Genomic DNA, 20,391 nt, shown 5'->3' on the forward strand with positions numbered 1-20,391 from the left:
GCTCTCAAATGGTGGGTTACTACCACAAAGTATTTCCAAGGCAGTTCTCAAGGAGTTGGAACAGGCATAAGACTTCAATTAATTTGTAACTATTATTAGAACATTAAATTATAAACATATACAACTATAAAATTAATTGTTGCTGATATCGCTGACAGCAGCTCAATTCCTCCGAAGCAGGAAAATGAACATCTAACCACTTCAGTCAGGGATTACAGACAGCTCTCACTCCTCCTTCCCTGGAGAAGCGGAGCGGCTGTCAGCGGTTACAGGCAGACAAATAAGCCTCCAGATGAGGATGTGTTTTCAGTTGTCCCATTTCCAAATGCGTGTCCCAGGAACGGCAGCAGGATTTCTTTGTGTCAGAGATTCGTACATGGGGATCAACGGGGAGTGGCATCCCCAGACTGGACAGAGCCCCATGTAAACAGGGATGAGGGTGGGGAAACCCAGCTGCATCCAGGAACCTCCTTTCTGCCTCTCTGCTCACCTGTGGGAGAGAATTTAATGCCTGACCCATACATGAAAGGCAGGAAAGTGAAGAGATGTATTACATTCTAGTAAAAGTGAGTATGTATTAAAAAGCTTGCATATGATCTGTAGCCTGGGGTTGAATATTGTAATACAAATTACGCTTATAACAAATTCACTGATTAGGCATTTAAATAATTAGCAGTCAAATTAAATAGTTGCACTTCTGATGAAAAGAGAAAAGATTGTCAGTGTGTTTCAGACAGCTTTTCTTGGCAGTAAAAAGGGCTCTTTAATTTAGTGCAGCTTTTCCGAGATCAGTAGAAAACTTGGTATCTAATGGGTTTCAATGAGAAACACTGAAAATTGTTCAACAGCAATGCACTGGAATGCTGTTCGCTTCCCAAATGCTCAATTTTGGATAAAATTATTTCAAAATCATTATAAGAGGTTGCTAAGTTTGAGCTTCAGAAGTTCTGATGATGTTAAATTTCAGTTAGAAAGGCCTTCAGCAAATACTTCAATAATTCATAGTATAGTTTTTTAAAGAAAAGAAAAACACAAGTTTCTGCTAGAAAAAAAAATGAAACCGTTAAAAAAGGTTTTTACATTTTTGGTAGGTGAAAAGTTTGAAAAGATAAAAATCTTGGCTTGAAAATCTAAGATAAAGTGAACCAGTTCAAATATTGTAGTGTTGTAGCAACAGAGGAAGGAGATTTTAAAGAATTCTCATTTATTTTTAAATTTATTTTTATTTATTCCTCCCTTTATGATTTCTTCCTTCTGCATATTTTTTACTTTCCTCATTCAATATACCGAAACAGAAGATTCAACAGGGTGTGAAAGGGAGAAATCAGCAAGATTGTTTAAAAAAGAAGGTGTAGGAGAAATTAAGAAATATAGTACCACGGAGAAGAAAACATTCAACAGTTGTAATAAACATCAGTACTCTGTAGTGAGTTCCACTCTCAGCTGGTTGCTCTGCCTACGCCAGAAAGTAGGCAGGCTGAGGTGGAAGACTGATACTTTGCACCACAGGAAAATAACAGGTCTAAGGGGGGGCTCCGGAGCCAGCGTAGCTCCCTGGATGACTCCCCACGGCCACCCGTGGGCTCGGGCTCCGGGCGTGCAGCGGGCGAGGCGGCGCGGGTGGCAGGTGGGAACGGGAGCGGGCAGTCTGCCGCCTGGCAGACCCCGAGGCCGCAGCACACGGGCTCTCACGTGCCCTGCCCAGATTCCCTGGTGCCAGATGCGTTTAGCCCTGGAAACGGTGAACTGCCACAAACTACTGCTGGGGTCAACGTCCCCCCGGCAAGATCAGCGATCGCCCGGTGAGGGTTTGATGCAGACGGGGGTGCTCTGAGTTGCTTGGCCACTGCGCTCCCAAGAGGGCAGGAGCCTGCAAGAACGCTGAGACAAAACTCAAGTTATCATTACTCCATGGCTGCAAACACGTACGCAGCTATTTGCAGTCCAGGGTCTATAATCGTTAGTGCTGACTAACAACTCGGCCATGAAGAGAAAATTGTTACATACTGAGAAGAAATGGTCACACAGATGTTCCCTGTTCAAGAGTAACAAGGGTAACACACGGTTTCAGATACAGGGCTGCAGCACGCATTGAGACTGCAGAGAGAGGTGCCTAGAACAGTTTTGGAGTCTAGTGGCTCAGCAGTTTGATGTGCTAAATATCCAGCTGCAACACCAAGAGCAAATTAAGAAGAACGTTCAGGTTAGTTGCAAGCGGGAAGACATTTTTACTGATCCCAAAATAGCTTTAACTGACAGAAATAAATTCCACCAAACTCGCTCCCAAACCATCACCCACTAAAAATGATGGATTAGACCTCGCTTCCCATAAGGGAAATGAAAACCAAATACTTGTGTTTAGTATTTTGTTAGAACAGATGATATTTTAATCAACTGAAGAAATTATTTCACGTCAAGCTGTTTGCCTATGGAGAAAATACGCAGTGCAGCAGCGGTGCTCCACCCGTCTAGATAGATTACCTGCATGCTTTGAAGGCTGTCATCAAGAGAGAAACAGTATAGCTACGCAAAATATAGCAACGAGAACAAAACTGCTGGACAACATCAGTGAAAAATTGGCTTTTGTTGATTCTGGATTATGCATTTAGGGGAGGATGACAGACAAACTCTAGTGCTGTACACTAGGAGATGGAAGGTATCAAGAGAGACTTGAACCATCAGCTTCTCATGATATAGCTATACAGTATCTTTCATAAATGTATCAGTTGATCCAATCTGATAGGTACTATGGCAATAATTTTCTGGTAATGAGTTGAAAATTCACTGCATGTTTGTCTACTTTGATAAGTGAATGAGTGAACGGCAGAAAGAGGGAGGTGAAGGCAACTGGAAGAAAGTATCTGGTGCGGTTAACAAAGCACTGTCAGCTGCACAGCTGCAGGTGCAACGTGACCCCCTTTACCTGCGGTCCTGCCTTGTGACACCTCTCCTGATGGAGGAGGAGTTGTGGACTCTGATAGATTGGCAGAGGGCAGCGAGAAGCCAACCTCATATACATCACGCACTTCTACAAAAACTGAAAGAAACGATGCACAGTTTGAGAAAGAGGCCTTAGGCAGAATATTTGGAAAATTAAATCAGATTGATACCGACATGGAAGTTTTAGCTGACAAGCAAACCCTTCCATTAAACCTTTTATTCTCCCTCTCACCCTCCAATGTTGCACCTGTTTGTTGATTTTTTTCTAAAATTGGATCGTAAACACAAAGACATAGGAACCATGAAGCCTCCAAACATTACTTCAGACATATATCCAGGCAGATCACATAATACATACAGATATACTATATATCTGTCATATAATACAGACAGATCTGTAGTTAAACTAACATATTGCCACAGGAGGCTGCAGGTGCCACAGGGGATAAGACAAACTCATGGAAGTAAAAGCCGTTGAGAACTATGAAGCACCAAAGATACAACCTCTGATTCAGGACGTTTTCAAGCCACAGACTGCTGGAAGGCTGCGGCGAAGGACACATCACCGGACTCCTTCCTTATTTGTTATTCTTCCCTTCCTATCTCATGCTAGCCACCCTCAGTGACAGGATTTGGGGCTACATAGATCCAGGACCTGAGCAGGTTCAGATCACAGCTTCTTAGCCAGTCTGCCATAGGCACAGCATCCTGTGTGGCACCCCTCAAACACTTCTGCTGGAGCCCCGCTCGCAGATTCACCCACGTGAATTAGCAGTCTAGGCACCGGGCCCAAACCAGTGCACACTGCATACGTCCTCCTCTAAAAAGCAGTCATGCTTAAAAAGGATGAGAAGGGAGACGTAATAGGAAGAATTTTGTATTCATAACCCCTGAATCTTCAACATATTTAAGTGAATGGGAAGTAGACTGAATACACAGATACTGAAGGCTCTGCAAAGTTAGATGTTTAACCTTGAAAGTAACAGTACTTCAGTGAAAATGCAAGGTTTTCTTCCTAATTAAAATTTCACTTGTGCAGTATTTGATTTGGTTTTTCACTCTCAAATGTACTAGTTTCTGACTATTAATGTTGCATCCTGATGCCAGTATATGTGAATAAGTAATGGGTACATGATCAGCTCAAATTACAGATTCTATAAAAATCAATTTTGAAACTCTGAAAAAACCATTTCTTCGTCTAACCTTTGTGGAAGATTATTCCATTAATCTCACTGTAATTTCCTCCCCTCTCCCTCCATTTGATTCAGAACCTGAATGTATTATTCAGAATACACACACACTACAGAACATAATGATACAAAAGAGAGTTAACAGGTCATCTCACTATGAATACAGAAAGTCTTTGACCTGGGCAAAACCCTCTTTGACATTATTGGGAAAGCTGGAAGGATATAAAAAATAGTCTTTGACATAAAAAATAGATCGTACCACATCTCAGACTACACTGTCTGTAAGAAAAAATGAGTTGCACTGTTACTTCACTGTAATATCTGCTGCTGAGAAATTGCTGAGAAGTGACAATCTGGTCTGGAGCAAAGAATTAAGGCAAGTTTTTCACAAAAGATGACTGCAGAGACCCATGTTTTCTATAAAAGTATAAAACTATCTCTGCAGGCACAGGAATATAAATGTCTGGTTTCACCCTGCTGAACCAATGGAAAGAGGGGTGCATTACAGATGCTGGAGAACAGCACTGAGTGGGACCCAGCACCTGGATGCCCTGGCTGGCTGTGGTGTGGGTCAGTGGGTCCAGCACCTGCGACGTGCTGCAGTGCTCCCCTGCCACACACTTCACCCACACCCCTGAACAGTTTGTTCCTCGCCACTGTCGGCAGGACAGAAGGATCTGCACAATTCGCCACGGCAGCGATAGCGCGTATGGAAACGTTCAGGTAAAGGATAGGAAGGCAGTTGCTGCTGAATGGTTAGCAAAGGGTGGGAGGTGGCTCCCTGACGGAGGAACACCTCAGGAAGCTGCAGGCTGGAAAGTTAGCAAGTGCTCCACAGATGAAAACATCACCTGACCCTCAGCAGTCTCTGGCTGTAAGACTGCTTTAAAAACCCTTGCAATAGGCACAGCTCACAAATGGAATTAGAAATATAGAAGGAAGCATACGCAATTTAATGGTTTTGGCTACAGTTTTGCCTGAAAGTCTCAGCTGGAAGTGTAGGCAGACAGATCTTTGTGGGGCAAGTAAACACAAACAAAATCCAGCCGTGAGCTACAAAAAGCGGAGAAAGTTTATTCTTCAGTTTCTGTGAAGAAAGAAAACAACTTCAGGCCATTATACAATACAAGGTTAAAAAAATTAAAAATAGGGCATCAGAAAATGAAAAAGAGAAGAAAAGGGAAGCAGGTACTTCATCTATCTCTCTCGTGAGGGGACCCTTTTCTATGAAGCAGCTTCTAGGTTTTCTACCTGCAGGGGGGAAAAAATAAGACACTGAAAGAACAGCTCAAAATTGGAAAAAGAAATAATCAATATCATATCTTCACATGAGTAGGAACACCCGCTCTTACCGCTTCTAAGTACGCGGCATGCCAGCAGACTGCTCTTCTCTGACCTGTGTTGTTTATCTTGCAAGTGAGAGGAGAAGGGAAGGGAATTTTCAGTGACAGAGTGCCTCACCTAGAGACCCAGCTTCTTCACTTGCTCCAAGAGGCATCCACCTGGATCCTAGACAAAATGAGAGAGAGATGAGACTACCAATGCATGTTGAGAAACAGCACAGCCTGCTATGGAACCATGCCCCCTGGCAGGGGTCATTTTCTCTGGGTTGGGCCCCTAATGAGATAAAACCCAAAGATTTCTTACCTCCTTATATGCCATGGTTCATGCTCAGATGTGCTCAGTATAATAGAAACCAAGAAGGAATAATCCTCTGAATCCTCTGCCCCAGCTCCAGATTTGTCCCATTGTGTCACAGCCACATCTATGGTCTGATGTGTGAGGCAGAACAATTAAACAGCCTCAGCATTTGGAGATTCATGGAAAGTGGTGAAGAAGGTGTTGTCGTTCAATGACATCATTTCAGGAGATCACAGGATTTTCAAGCTCCAAACCCTAGCACCGCGGTGGGCTGTCTTGTCAGGTGCCGAACTTCATGTATATTCTAATGACCGAGACAAGATTTTGTGCTGAATAAGAACACAGGGGTTTTTTTTATTTGTTCTGGGATGATTTTGGTGCTTGGTCACTATGTATAGTACAGTCACCAGCCTCTGATGCTGAAGGCTAGGAATCCTCAAAGCCTTTACAGAGAAAGCTTTGGAAATTCAGGTAGTTCAGAGGAACGCCGCAGTGATCTCAAAAGTGACTGAAGCTATGGGGTCCAATTAATCTATGCCATGAAATCCCGTGTCTTCAAGGTAGGTAGCTCATCTTGTGCAAGGGACACATCCAAGAAATGTTATCAAAATCTACAGGCAGGAGGTACATCCAGTTGAAGCAGCAGGTAACGGCTCTAAGGCTCTTATTACTGTTAGCCAACAGCAGCTTTTGGAAGAGATGTGGAGCATATGGGGAATGCTGGTTGTTCTACATCCTCGGTTTGTACTATTTTGTACTGCACTGCCATCTGAGAGCGCCTCTAGGTATTGACTGATCCATTTCTCCAACGTGATTACAGTAAATTAAGGGTGTTTCACATGTGACAGGTCAGGTGTCTCCCCAAGTATCCATGTTTGCCTGGTACATTTTCCCAGCTTTGTTTAGTAGCAACACTTGAATTTTCATTCGTGTCCACAGTGGGTATCTTGGGAAGCCCTAATGCAGACGTGTATCATGGTATCATGGACCTTCTGTTCCAGGTGCCTCACCAAAATCTGAGCCACATCACCTTTGACATATTTAATATCCTTCCAGTAAATTTAATGCAGAACAGACAATACCCCTACAAGCTGCGTAGGTCACATCCTACCCTATCATCTCAAAAGAGCACACACAGATTAGAAACATGCCCTAATGATTCAGTTTATGCTTATGTGCCAGGATTACACCTAACAACTCTGAAATATTATGTCACCTGCACATTCCTGTGAGACTTTATATTGAATAGCCAACTGGTGTGCTGCTACTATAAAGGCCTTTCATACATTTCACCTGCTCTAGAATGGGTAGTCCAGGCAAGGGCCATAAAAAAAAATTGTCAAGTCATTACTCAGGTATCAGTATTTCCATCACACATCATTCATTTGTATGGATTAGCCTTACCCCAACTTCTACTCCTCAACCTTTCTGTTACTGAGGAATTTCCATCCCTCAACATTTTTCATGAGTCCTAAAAGGTGATCAATACCTTTGCTGGTTTTCAGTGAAATACACAAGAACTCTTACAGAAAAAATTAGACTGTTTTCAAGATAGGCAATACTTTATCATTAACATCATGGATGATGGTATTGATCTCTTAGTCAACAAGTAAAACTCTCCATCTTACATTCTCAGGAAACATATCTACCACTGAGAAGCCAAACATGTAGTCCTGTGGGCTACATTGAACCCCAAGTATGAAATATTTTTGCCAGTGGGTTTTCTAGAGCTCTGTACTGTAGAAGACCATTTATTCTCCACAGGAAGAACTACCCTAAATTTTCCCGTATAGTCAACATGGATTGGCTGCAGTAAGTCCTGCATTTGCACATTAGTGTAAAACTTTTGAGATGATTCAGAACACTAAGCTTTTTTTATCCAAGCTGAGTTTTCACATAAGATGCAAGTACAGGCACTTATCTTGCATCAGGTGTTGCAGTTCACTGGCAAATGTGTATGAAAAATTCAAGGTGTTTAGTTTTATGTGTTTGTTTTTTTACTTTACATCCATTCTCAACCAGTTGTGCCTTAGAGCTCATACCATCATCAACTCCATCTTTCTAAGAAGAATTTTAAAAAATGAGAATATTAAAGCTCTGTTTTACCTAGTGTCCCTGATGATACTGCTCCATTAAAACCCATTACTTTAGTCCAGGCTTAATTGAACACTGTTATTTTCCTTTATTCTTTCACAGTAATTGCAGGTATTTGAAATAATATCATTGGTGAAATTTAATTCAGCTATGCTTCTGAAAAAGGAGTATTTATTTTTTCTTTCAATTTATAGTCAGAACCTAACTTTAGAAGTCCTGAAATAGGATTCTTTAGTAGTCAATGGACCTCCACGGGTCAGCTCATTCCAGTTCAAGATACATGTCTAAGGCAGATGGGATAAATATCCCCCTGGACACATACGTCTCTTTCAGCCGACTATGTGCAGTCTGTTTAGCTTTTAGATAGATAAAATAAGGCAAGATTAAACTCATCATAACCTTTGGACAAGATATATCATGCACAACACTGACAATGGGTTTTCTAGGTTGCCTGCTCAAGCAGTTTGTAGGTCATAACCTACTTTGGTTTGTATCTATGTTTTTTTACACATTTTAAACACAATGATACAATCTCAAAATCTTCTGTTTGGAATAAAAAGTAAAAATTAAAAAACCCCCCACCAATGTATACTTATAATAAAGCTTAATTTGAATACATGTCAAAGAAGAACTTTGTTGTATATACGCTTGATCTTAGGCAGCTAAGCAGCCTATTGATAGTGAGAGGATGATATAAGTCTATCTCTAAAGTTAAGGCTGCTCTTAGCTTTCTAGTTTTAGTCAAAACCTTTCATAGTTTTGTTGGCATGTACAATCGGAGGTAGCTACAACACACACTTTCTAAATAGCTGGATAATTAATTTGTCTTTTAATTGAGCTGGATTTTATGTGTCTAAGGAGGAAGAAGAAGACGACATGTAAAGAAGTTTTACACAGTGTGATTGTTTTCAGTAGTTGTAAGAGGGACCACAAGTTGGCCATTTCTTAAGTTTCTATCTGTTCTGTAAGAAACACTTGCCTTTATGCCCAAGCTTTTAATGAAGCAAGTAAATCTTATTCAAATGGGCAGGCATCCTAACATATTTGAAAATACCTGTACGAGTGACAAATATTCCTGTAAGAAAACAGGCCCTTCTCTCAGACTGCTTTTAATTTAAGTAGTAAAGTGTCTCTAAAAACCTGGGGAAAAACAGGACTTCCATTTCTGTGAAAACATGCTTAATTTTGAAACATATACAGATGTAAGAATTCAAGAGAAAATGGTAGCTAGTTTAAATATGAATTGTATTAATGAGAAGAGGGCAAGAATCTTGTCTTCTAAGTGGTTATGACTCATACCTTCCAATTATAGCATGCATACATCACACTTCAGTAAAAAAAAATAATATTGAGCATCCTCTGGGTGGAAGATACTCGGATACTTGGTGAACCAGTAGCTGATTAACAGGCACCAAACCTCATCTTGTGAATAAAAACAGTGAGCCTGAGTCTTTTCTCATTTACCTTACTGTAAAAACACATATAATTCTGCTGCTGCCAATGGAGTTACTTTACTGTTGAAAGCAGTATGAGGGCAGAATCAATCAAAAAAGGTCTATGAATTCCAGTTTCTGACTTAATTCAGCTTTCAAAAAAACTACTATGATTTTAAATGAAAACATAGACACAACTCCATGCTTCTTAAAAGAAGGCTAAAGTCCATTCCCAAAGACATATACTAAAAATAAAAATAAGTAATTCCCAAATCACAAATCTCTGAAGTGCAGTCACTTAAGTGCCAAAGCACAATTGCTTAAGTGCCAAACCATAGTTTGCGTTTGCTCAGCAGCAGTGGGGCAGACTGATGCATACTGCAATGGAGCAGGGCCTTCTCCTCCCCTTCTAGCCTCTTGGCGTGCCGCTTTGTGTCGGCGAGGCTGCGGGGACCTTGCACAATCATGGTTTGTTGCAAGGGCTGCCAGAGCTGCTCTGTGGGTCTTTTGGATTGCACAAAAGGTTCTAGGAGTTGCAGAGAAGGCTGGAGAGTGCAAACTGTGCCTTTCCAGCAAGTAGAGGGTAGTTTAGATCAAGTGCTGTTTTTCAGAGGACTTCCTGAGAATTTAGTGGAAAGGGGGGAGCAGCTATCAGGTAACCTCTGAAATGTCAGCAGGGGAAACAGGTGGCCAAAAATCTTAAAAAAAAGAGGGTTATACCTAAAAAAGCATAAAGTAGGAGTCTGTTTTTCCTGGAGAACTTCTGCAGATGAGGCAAGAGCAAAGGTGGGACCTACACAGCTGAGGAAGCAAACTACAATGGGTGAAGGGGGGAAGTTTCACCATGAGAGGCTTCATTTTTTTGTTTGTTGAACAGATGGGAAGCAGATTAGTCAGAATTTTGTTCTGCCTCAGTCTTATTCTGTACTACTCTATTTCTTGCAGAACCTACAACTGCATCCATCTTTTCACTTACACTGATGAGATTTTGCTTTCTTTTGTGCATGTTATCTATAACCTCAGTTCCTTTAGGTTTTATTACCACATATTTTGTGTAAAATTCAATCAGTGAAGTGCAGGAACTTGCAATGAGAGTAGGATTTTGAATGCAGAGGGAGGCTGGGTGCAGGGCTGACTGTATAGTGCCAACACCAACGCCAGCAGAGCCCTGTTTACATACAGCACTGACTCCCAAACCTTTTGGCCCCTGGGATGTTACCAGTGCTCAAACTTCCTTACATAGTCAGATCTAGCAGATCAATATCATGATCACGGTTACTCCTGAACATGTCTAGCTGTAGATCACTTACCATCAGTGATTTTAAAAAATTACCCTTCCCAAACCAGTCATACATCTCACTCCCAAATACCGATACCACACACAGTGCAGCTGCACTGCAGCTCTACAGGCTCCCAATCTGGGGATTTGTACTGTAGAGGAATTGTTTGCAGTGACTTTGACCTGACAGGAACTGAAGATGGTTTTGCTATTGGAAATGACATCCCAAAGCTGCACTTCTCTGGGCTCAGAGAGAAAGACAGTGAGGCCCAGGGTCTGAAATACAGAAGTCTCAAGTATTTATAACTGCAACTGGGGACAGTAAGAGCTGTGATTTAAACATACTGAAATGATGTGTAATGCGAAATGGTCTGAGAAAGCATGCCCTAGGCACTCACTCTCTTCTCCCAAGTAACAGGCGATAAGACAAGAGGAAACGGCCTCAAGTTGCACCAGGGCAGGTTTAGATTGGATCTTACGAAAAATTTCGTCACTGAAAGGGTTATGAAGCACTGGAACAGGCTGCCCAGAGAAGTGGTTGAGTCACTATTTCTAGAGGTATTTAAAAGACATGCAGATGTGATGCTTAGGGACCTGGTTTAGTGGTAGAGCTGTTAGGTTAATGGTTGGACCTGATGATCTTAAAAGTCTTTTCCAACCTAAACAATTCTATGATTCTATGATACACATAGAACAAACACTCACCAGTCTCAGGAGAAGTTGTCTTCACAGAAAGAAGTTTGACTCCTTCTTTATCTGACTGGGCCCTGTTGAATTCAGAAAACATTTAAGCAGTCAGCCAGTGTGCATGTTGGTCAGCCAAACAAACTCCAAGATTATGATTCAGACAAGGCAGCACCTATGCCAGTCTACACTGGCAGCTTCAAATGGGCTTTGCATGGGATCATGTGTAAGTCTTGGTGGTGGAAAACACCATATACCAATACATCTGAAAACGCTTTTCTCTTAAAATATGTAATAAATCAAGTTGCACACTCCAAGTTCAGTCTAGTGCTCCACAGAAGTAGTACATCCCTGGGAAAAGAGGGAGTAATCTTTTTTCTCTGTCAATACAAGGCTTTTAGCCATGTTGTATTGCAAGCAGGACCACTTCAAATGTCCAGGGAGTCAGGGCTAGCAAGTAAATCAGCAGCCCAAATGCTGCTTTTGGCCATGCAAAACATAGAGGCCACAGCCAGACTCAGTGGTCTCTAGCACACATCTTCTAATGGATCTTTCTCAGTTTTACTCTCCTCAAACTCCTTATACCAATACTGTTTTATCCAAGCCTCTGCAAATGGCCTAGTGGAGAGAAGATGGGACAGAGAAACATGAAATAATAGGGGACACAATAAAAAGAAGGAGAAAAATAATATAGAATAGAAAACATTAAAAAGAGAGAAAACATGAAAAAAGAAGGAGGATGGGGAAGGATAGGGGGAAAAAACCCCATCAGTGGGGCAACAATTGAATAAAAGAGAAAAAAGACTGTGTCAATGGGCCCTGTGGCACAGCATAAGCTGTTTGTCCATTTCAAAAGGATCCCCTGCAAAACAGCTGAGAGCCATCACATTTCTGTCCAGGCTAGAACAGCTACTTATCATGCATATAGGTGTATAATAACTGCAAGTGCATCACTTTCAACATGACATCTCTCTTTGGGGTGGCAACTGCTTATTATGTTTAAACAGAGAAAGATCAGAGAAAATCTCATGCAGGAGCTGCTGCATTCACAAGTGCCCCATGATAGATCTCGAAGCAATGAAAAGACAGGATTCAACCTACTGTTCAGTGCCATTTTCTTGTCTCTCTGGAAGAAGGAACAAAGTTAGTATCATTTTGACTGTTGGAACTCATTTAAGTAAACATTTAGACATAGCAATTGCAGATGCTAGCAGAAGGTGTAGCGGTGATCTTGCAGTACTGCACTAAGTACATTAACATAATCAACCAGCTTGAATGGTAATTGCTACTTTCCTAGTTCATCTTCCCGAAAGACAACCATGTCATCTGTGAAAGTGAACTGATATTACTCGAATTGACACTTCTGGAAACTAAGGGAAATGATATGTGACTTGTGCAAGAGCACGACAGAAGCATGTTTTTCCCTGCAGCTCCCAAATCCCCGGGTAGCTGGCAGAAGAGGTGAGCATGCAACAGTTCTCGAGTACGTAACAACTGAACTAAAAGATACAGGGTGAGGGGAGTGAGGGAACAAGCTGCCAGACTGTACGCTCTGGGGGGTTTACCCTGGCACAACATCTGAGAACAGAGCCTGTCATCCCCGTTGATGAGGACAGGCTTCTCCCCAAAATGAATCATATACCAAATGTATTTTATTCTTATGTGCACGTGTGGGCAGATGGATGGGGCCAGGGGGTTACATCCGAGACATGAAGCCAACGCCATCCCCACGGCCCTGGGCACAGGGCTCTCTGTCCACGGGGGGAAGCACACTGGATAGGCCTGGGAAAATCCTACAGGAAGCACCACAGATCTCTTCCTACTCTAGCTTCCAAGTGAATTTGCTAGTACAATGCCTGTTAGCATTTGCACATGGAGGAGGCTGGTGAGGAAATATTCTTCACCTCATATCTCTATCTTCTGACACTGAATATTCAGTAATTTCCTAAGCAAGGATCACACCTTCCTCTGTTTATCTGGGACTGGTTTTCCATGTCACTGGCTAAATTGGTTGTGACACACTGCCTTGGTCTACAGCTTCAATACCCTTCTGTGATTTTATATTTCCAAGGCCCAGTGATTTCATGGTTGAAGCTCTGCACAGGTCTCCTAACTCATGCCAGCTCACAGGAAGAGAAAAAGCAGAGTCTGGATTCAGATCTGGGTTTTCACTTAATGGGGAATTACACTCGCCTGTAGCCCACTCAGTCAACTCTTTGAAATGTTTGGCAAATGGAATTTAATGGAATTACACCCCGTTATCTTAAGTATTTCATGGGCAGCAGTGAAACAGATACTGGCTTTAGCTGCTCCGCCAAAATGACTGTTTCTGAAAATACTGTTTGCTCAGGGGTTTTGCTCCTATGTACATTATACTGTAAATGGAAAATTTTACGTATATATAATGTATGTGTGTGTGTGTATATGCATGGATGGATATTACAGGTATTTCCTAAAAGAAAGCATTGATATTTCTTTGCCTGTATCTAGAACAGAGATAAAATAAATATAGTGATTTTGCTAAACAGTATCTCCAAACTTAGTTTTCACTGTCTTTTTCTACCTGATTGACTGTGTTAGCACAGCTGTTTGTTAGCTCTTTGTAGCTACAAAAGCGTGAACAAAAAGCTTTACAGCATTATATATTCTCCAAAAATCAGACATTTTTGCTCCCTCTGCTCTTCCTACTGATTTTGAAAATGAAGTGTTACTTTCCTACTTTAGGCAAAATACTTCGAAATACAAGAAGCGTTTCTATCAGACTACTGCACCATCTATGGTTAAGGTAATCTAAAAAGACTCCAAAGATCTTTTAATAGTAAGAAGCACATTGATCTTTTTCCCCCCTTAGAGAAAGAAAACCAAATACCTGGAGTTTTCTTCTGGCATATTCTGTACAAAGCCACCAGTGAGAAGACACAGAGGGTAATAACTATCAAGGTGATGACAATTGGCAAGATAACACCTGCAAAAGAGGGAGAGTGTAATTGTGCCTGCTGCCCCTGGCTTGCATTGCCTCCGTGTACAAGCACTCGCATGCACAAAGGCGAGAGGCATCTCCCGCCCCACTTCACCAAGCATCACCGATTTCTCTGGAGCAGGGGAACCTGCTGCTCCTGTTATTCCTACCGCGCCCACTGAGCCTCCCCTCTGTGGAGGGAGGATTTTGGCACCTTCCTTCCCCCACCCTTAGTCCTTCCCTGACACTTGCGCTGCCCTGTGGAGCTGGTTTCACCCATTTTTCTGTAGGAGAGTGAGGTTTTAGCACCTGCCCCACTGAGACCACCATAATCTCAATCAAAATATTCATGATTTACCCCCAGCGTTGATGGTCCCCAAAGGTTTTGCAAAACAGTCGTGTTTCAGAAATAAATTTTTGATACATGCAATTTATGTTTTCCACTTTTTTGAAAACAAGACTCATCTGAAATTCAGCAGCTGAAGCGATTATTTTTCTTTTAACGTTGTACACCCAGAAAGACACCAAGGAGTTACATAATTCAGTAACATTCCCCTCAGCACTTACAACCAGGGATAGAAAATACAAGATCTCCTTTTTAAACGAGGACATTTCTTTCCTTTTATTATTTCCCACCATCTGCCATTTCCTGACAGGTGTTTCCCAGCCAAGAAGCAAAAAGGAAAGAATTATGTAATGAAGACAAGCTTTCCCAGGGAAATATATAAGCCCAGCTTCTCCCCATTTATCTTTTTTCTGGCAGCCATCGACCACATACCAATTTAGCAGGCACTGTCTCGCCTGTTGGCCTAAGCCCTGTGTCGGGGGAGGCTGCGGCTGCATTCCCGCAGCCTTCCACAGCATCAGCCATCATGCCCATCCAATATTTAGAATTAGCATCTTCAACGGCTCTTGATGAAATTAATATTTAATATTCATATAGATGTGTGTGTGCATCTATGGAACTAGAGAGAGAACCTGGAGAGGAGTTTACAGTGGAAAAACATCAAACATATTTTGAACGTATTTTGCTAAGCCAGTATTTTGGGTAGGAAATAGCAGATCTGCAGCAACACTCTTGCCCTAGAGATGCATAATATTAAAATAAAAGATTAAGTAACATGCATCATGCAAATATCAGGTGCTTAAAGAGTCTGCAGAAAACTCACTCCTAGTCCTTCTCTCCCATGACAATATGAACAATATAGTCCTATAATATTCATAACAATATATTCATATGATATGTACTGGTAACAATATATGACCATATTTTCATATGTTTTCTTGTGTCTTCTCTCACAGGGAATGACTCAGTTAATTTTTTTTTTTTTTTCAGCTTTATCACTCTGAATCAGTCCTTGGGAATAATCGTGCTGCTCTCCAGTGAGAATGGTGTTAACTTGTTAAGCTCCAATTCTCTTTGAGTGGAGTTTTATAACAGGCAGTCAAACTGGGTTTGTAATAGGGTCTACGTCTGGTAAGGCTAGAAATAAAACCACCAGTTTTGTTTCTCTGCTACTCCAATCACTCATCAAAACCCAAACTGATCGACTGAAAATGAAAAGCTGGACAATAAAGTAGGAACACTCACTAGAATAGTGCGTATCACTCACTGGCACCTTCTTGTTTTCAGAATTGATTCCAGGATTGCTAAAATCTAGATTTGCAAAAGAAATATTGTCTTTCAGGTTAATATGTAGTTGTCAGAACTCCCCAAACAACTCCCCCTGAAAAACTACCCTCCCCAAACTACTTTTGTGTCCCCAGTTCTGGAGCCATTTGGTGCTCCACAGCTATAGTTCTCAATAATACCTGGATAACTCGGCAAGAGGGGTGTAAAAGTTTATCTAGTGTGGCCTAGAAGAGACACACAGTTTGCATGAGTCCAGTTTTCCCTAGAATCATCTGTTGTAAACTTACAGGTTATGAGCTACAAACTTTTTCACTTTTAGGAGGTTAAGGTTCAACATTAGAAAAGAACTCTTGACAAGCAAATAATCAAGCAAGAGAGTGAAAAGTAAACCTGCCTCCAAAAGAAGAGAGAGCAAAATAGTTCACTGCTAATAGTAGATGAAGAAGTCCAAAGAGGTGCAGTATTAGTAGCTAGCAATTTTCTTGAGAGTTGAGTGTTATAAAGGGGTGTGCGTGCTCTCTCTGCCACATCTGGGGATAGCAATGACTTTTGGTAGCCTCTGGGGCACTTTTTAGGGCAGGGTTTAAAGGAATGCATTTCTACCTTTAGGAATGCATTTCTACCTTTAGGTGCTAATCAGAATTTGAGTCAGGTATCAATAACCCAAAATATTTATTACCTTGTTGCACACAACCTGTGAATAAACAATCACTGAACTAAAAAAAAAAGCAAGCATTGGTGCTTCCCTAGTTACATTATACAGCACACAGGATTGCATTCCGTATTGGACAGAGCCTTGAGTAGACGTGTGCTTACTGCCACTGAAGCTGCCAACCAGCTGGACAAACGTAATGCAAGGTTGAGCATTTCTATTGCTCATTTAAATATCAAGCTCTCCAGCAAAGGTGCCTGGGGAAGGTGGTCTCTGAAGCAGGGGTCCTAGCAGAGAGTATAGCTCTGTGTATAAGTAGTAAGAACACGGTAGCAGCCACTGAGGTTTTGTTGCAGGCTCTGATCCATTGCTCAGGTACCCACTCATACCCCTGCACCTGTAGGGATGTACAGTTCCTCTTCCAAAGAACAGAAGAGGGATCAAATTGATGTGTAGAAGCTATGAAATCAATGGAGTCATTAAAACCAATTTCCTAGGGCCGTTCTGAGGGCTAGAATACAATTTTGTTCTGCTAAGTCTCTGAATGACATGTCCCTGTTTTTACAGAAACTACTGTAGAGGCAGTACTTTTAATTCCAGTTTGCTGAATTAGAATAACAAACGAGGTTTGTTTGATCCAAACATGTAGGACTCCCTCTTCCTTGCTGCACTGATTTTAAACTCAGGTCCAATACTGAGAAATGTTTTGCTGATTGTTTTTTCTCCACTATTCTCCTTTTGTCCATATTGTCATTCTCACAACATACAAATCTGTTCAGATATGTAAGACTACATTGTCTGCTGATGCAAGAAGAGCAAAGCGGAGAACAGCCAGGGGCCAGTTTCCCCACAGGTTTGATGGATATGCCAGTACATGGGATTTCCCTGGTAACTAGGAGCCGCATGGTCCTACTTAAAAATTTATGTGGATTAACTGGTAGTGCAAAGGGAAAGATTTGAGAGCGCTGTGTTTTCATTTTTGTTCTGCTGTTGTGTAGCTGTGTGAATTTTGGGCACACTGTTTAGATTCTTTGTCTCCTTCTTTTCCCACCCTTATGCCCCCCCCCATTCATTTGTCTGGCCAGAGACTGAAACCTCCTGGGTAAAAATGATCACTTATTATGTGCTTGTGTGGTGCCTAAACAGTACTGCCACAGCTGAGACATTCTGATGCTATAGTGTAGGAGACAATCATTGTCCGAGAGACAATCATTGTCCGAGACCCTTATCTCTGAAAAATCACTGTGTTTCTTTAAGGCAGTTCTCTCTCCCGTGGTGCCTGTCTGCTGAGGGGTGATAACATAAGGATGGAAACTGTGAACCATCATCAAGTAACTGAAATAATTCTTATGAATTCATAATTCCATGTGATTGCTTTAGATTTCCCAGGGAAATACTACTGCCCTTTTCGCTATCTTACCTGATATACTACATGATATACAGGGCAAGCAGGCAATTATCACAGCAATGAGTTATCCTGGATACTGACTGAAAATGTCAACAGAAACAAATTACACTGAAAAACATGAATGTGTATCCCTGCATTTGTGCAGCATCTCCTCAGGAGAAAAACTGAGGACTCAAATTCACTGGTTATTTTCCTTCTTCTCTGTTAGATGACCAAGAGGTGAGTAACGCAGGAAAGAAAAACCATAGGTTAGCATTTTAAGTACTTGAGTCCATCAGTAAGAAATACAACGGCTAAAAAGAAGCACTACTGAATGAATAAAATGGATTAAGGAATGAAAACTTTTAACTCAGTTACCCACTTAATTCGCTAACATTTCTCAGAAGCCAGCCTATCCTGTCTACTTTCTCTGGATCTGGAGAGTCAATCTGGAAGACGTTTTCCAGCTATTGAATGATCTGGGATCAGAACAACAATTAATTGGAGTAATACATCCATCATGGTAACAGGAGGGACAAGCTTTTGCTGGCAGCGGTAGCAAGAACTGCAGGGACTAGTACAGAAGAGACTGTTTCCTGATAAGCCCAGAGAAAGGAAAATAGGACAATACAGGTTCACTAGCACGGGAAGCTCTTGCCTTACTCTGGGACCTGCTGCTTCTAAACCACAGGACAAGGAATGAGAGCTACTGACAAGAAAAAGCTCCATGTCAAACACTCTGTATCAGTTTCCCATTGCAACATGCAATACACGAGGCCTGAAATTTTTGTGCTTCCCACCCTGTTTTCTTTGCAGTATCAGCTAGTCCAACACGGCATTTCAGCTGAAATCACAGCAAAGTTACTCATTGCTACAAGTTGAGCATCACTCCTCTGCTTCTCTGTACTACGCTTCAGGTTCTTTCTTCCCCCAGAGCCTCTTTTTTCCCTGAACATTTCCTTTCCTCGGGCTGCCCCCCTCCCACCTCACGCCAGCCCTTTTCAGCAGTGTGCACAGAGTAAACTCTTCTATTGCTCTTACTTGTCGATTCTGTTGTGGAGCTCACGTTAAGGCCTGCAATAAAACAGAAGGAACAGGTTTGTTAGCATTTAGTTTAGATGTCCAGAGGCTTCACATCATACAAACTTGCAATGTGCTCAGTAACCCCACAAGAAATGCTGCCCCAGAACTGACATGCTTACACTGTTCTCAAGCCCAGAAAGTCTGACCTGTGAAAGCCTGCAGACATCCCTTATAGATGGGAGCAAAATCCAGAGCCCAGCCTGTGCTAGGCTGTTATTCTGCTCAAGAGAAGAAAATCCTGAATTGATACATTCCTAAAAAATTCCTCCTGCCAAAACCAAATAAATGCCTGGGAGTGAAAAGCTGGCATTTAACTGACAAATGAGTGTTTTAATAAAGGAAACTCAAATGCCTAATTGAGACATATCTTCAAGTGTCACAAAACCCTTTAAAAATTAATCTTCATTAATTGTCTTGGTCCTTTCGGCTAGCAGACTGACGAGCAGCAGGAGTAAGAGGCATTGGTAATAAGGAAGAAATGGACCTTGCAGAGCACTGTGCACAATGCTTACCGGCCCGCTACTGTCAGCTTCCCCCAGCCACTTTACATGTTTCTGGTGCAGAACACTAAATTTTGTTAGCTTTTTGTTAGTATTCTGCTGCTTTTGTCCGTCTAGACTGTAGCAGGCTTGGAAATTAAAGCGGCTGTGAATACTTCACATTTGGAGGCTATCCACAGACAACCGTTGCTCCCACAGTGATTTTTATTACGTTGCATTAAATCCCTTCTGTGATCACTCTAAAGTCAGAGAGCCGGGCACCTAATTCATCCCTGTCTTTGAGAATATCCACCTGCGTGAACTGGCAGCAAAACATTTACCTGTTTGTACAAGACAGACTGTCTCTAGCCAGAGATGAGTTACTGGCACTCTGCCCACCTGGTGAGGCCTCTCACACTGGATTACTTGAGCTACCGTGGAAAAAAATCCCTCACGCACTATACCCTCAGCAGCCACTCATCATTTTGAGGTATAAATCACAGTGTTTGGTCACCTTCCTCTAGGCTGAGGGTGCCATAAAAGACCCCTCATTAGGTCTCTTCAGGTTTCACTGCTGCCACAGCACCTGTGGGGAATATGGTGTCCTGAGAGCTCCCTGCGAGGATGTGACCCGCGGAGGGAGCGGTGCGGAGGCGGCTGTGACTCCGGGCGGGCACTGAGCCTCTCCCCGGAGCGCCCGGCGTTGCAGTGCTCCTTCTCCAACTGGGGTCCCCAGGGAGTACAAATCCACTCTTAACACCATCGCTGCACCTTCTGTGCTGTGGACTGACGCTTTGCACAGAGACAGCTCCTCCCACCGGAGCTGTAACAGGAGTGAAGCGCATTATTCTACTGCTGTGAAGTTCTTTGAAAATCAGAATGGCTGGTCTTTTTCCTCCCCTCTACACCCAATTAAAAACACGGATCACTTGAGCCA

General features: G+C 42.1%; 1 protein-coding gene across 2 annotated transcripts in view; it reads right to left on the reverse strand.

Moving 5' to 3' along the window:
- Positions 1 to 20,391, reverse strand: part of EMCN (endomucin) — a 57,683-nt gene that overhangs the window by 3,275 nt on the left and 34,017 nt on the right. The window contains exons 6-11 of one of the 2 annotated variants that reach the window (XM_042808379.1): positions 18,934 to 18,966; positions 15,812 to 15,877; positions 14,131 to 14,226; positions 12,363 to 12,387; positions 11,283 to 11,344; positions 5,592 to 5,639 (exon numbers count right to left, since the gene is read on the reverse strand). In XM_042808379.1, the coding sequence (XP_042664313.1) occupies positions 5,592 to 5,639; positions 11,283 to 11,344; positions 12,363 to 12,387; positions 14,131 to 14,226; positions 15,812 to 15,877; positions 18,934 to 18,966 (330 nt within the window). The remainder of the gene's footprint in view (positions 1 to 5,591; positions 5,640 to 11,282; positions 11,345 to 12,362; positions 12,388 to 14,130; positions 14,227 to 15,811; positions 15,878 to 18,933; positions 18,967 to 20,391) is intronic. The other variant, XM_042808380.1, reaches the window with a different exon arrangement.

Source organism: Tyto alba, unplaced genomic scaffold (assembly GCF_018691265.1).
Source record: "Tyto alba isolate M040663 unplaced genomic scaffold, T.alba_DEE_v4.0 Super-Scaffold_6, whole genome shotgun sequence".
NCBI lineage: Eukaryota > Metazoa > Chordata > Aves > Strigiformes > Tytonidae > Tyto > Tyto alba.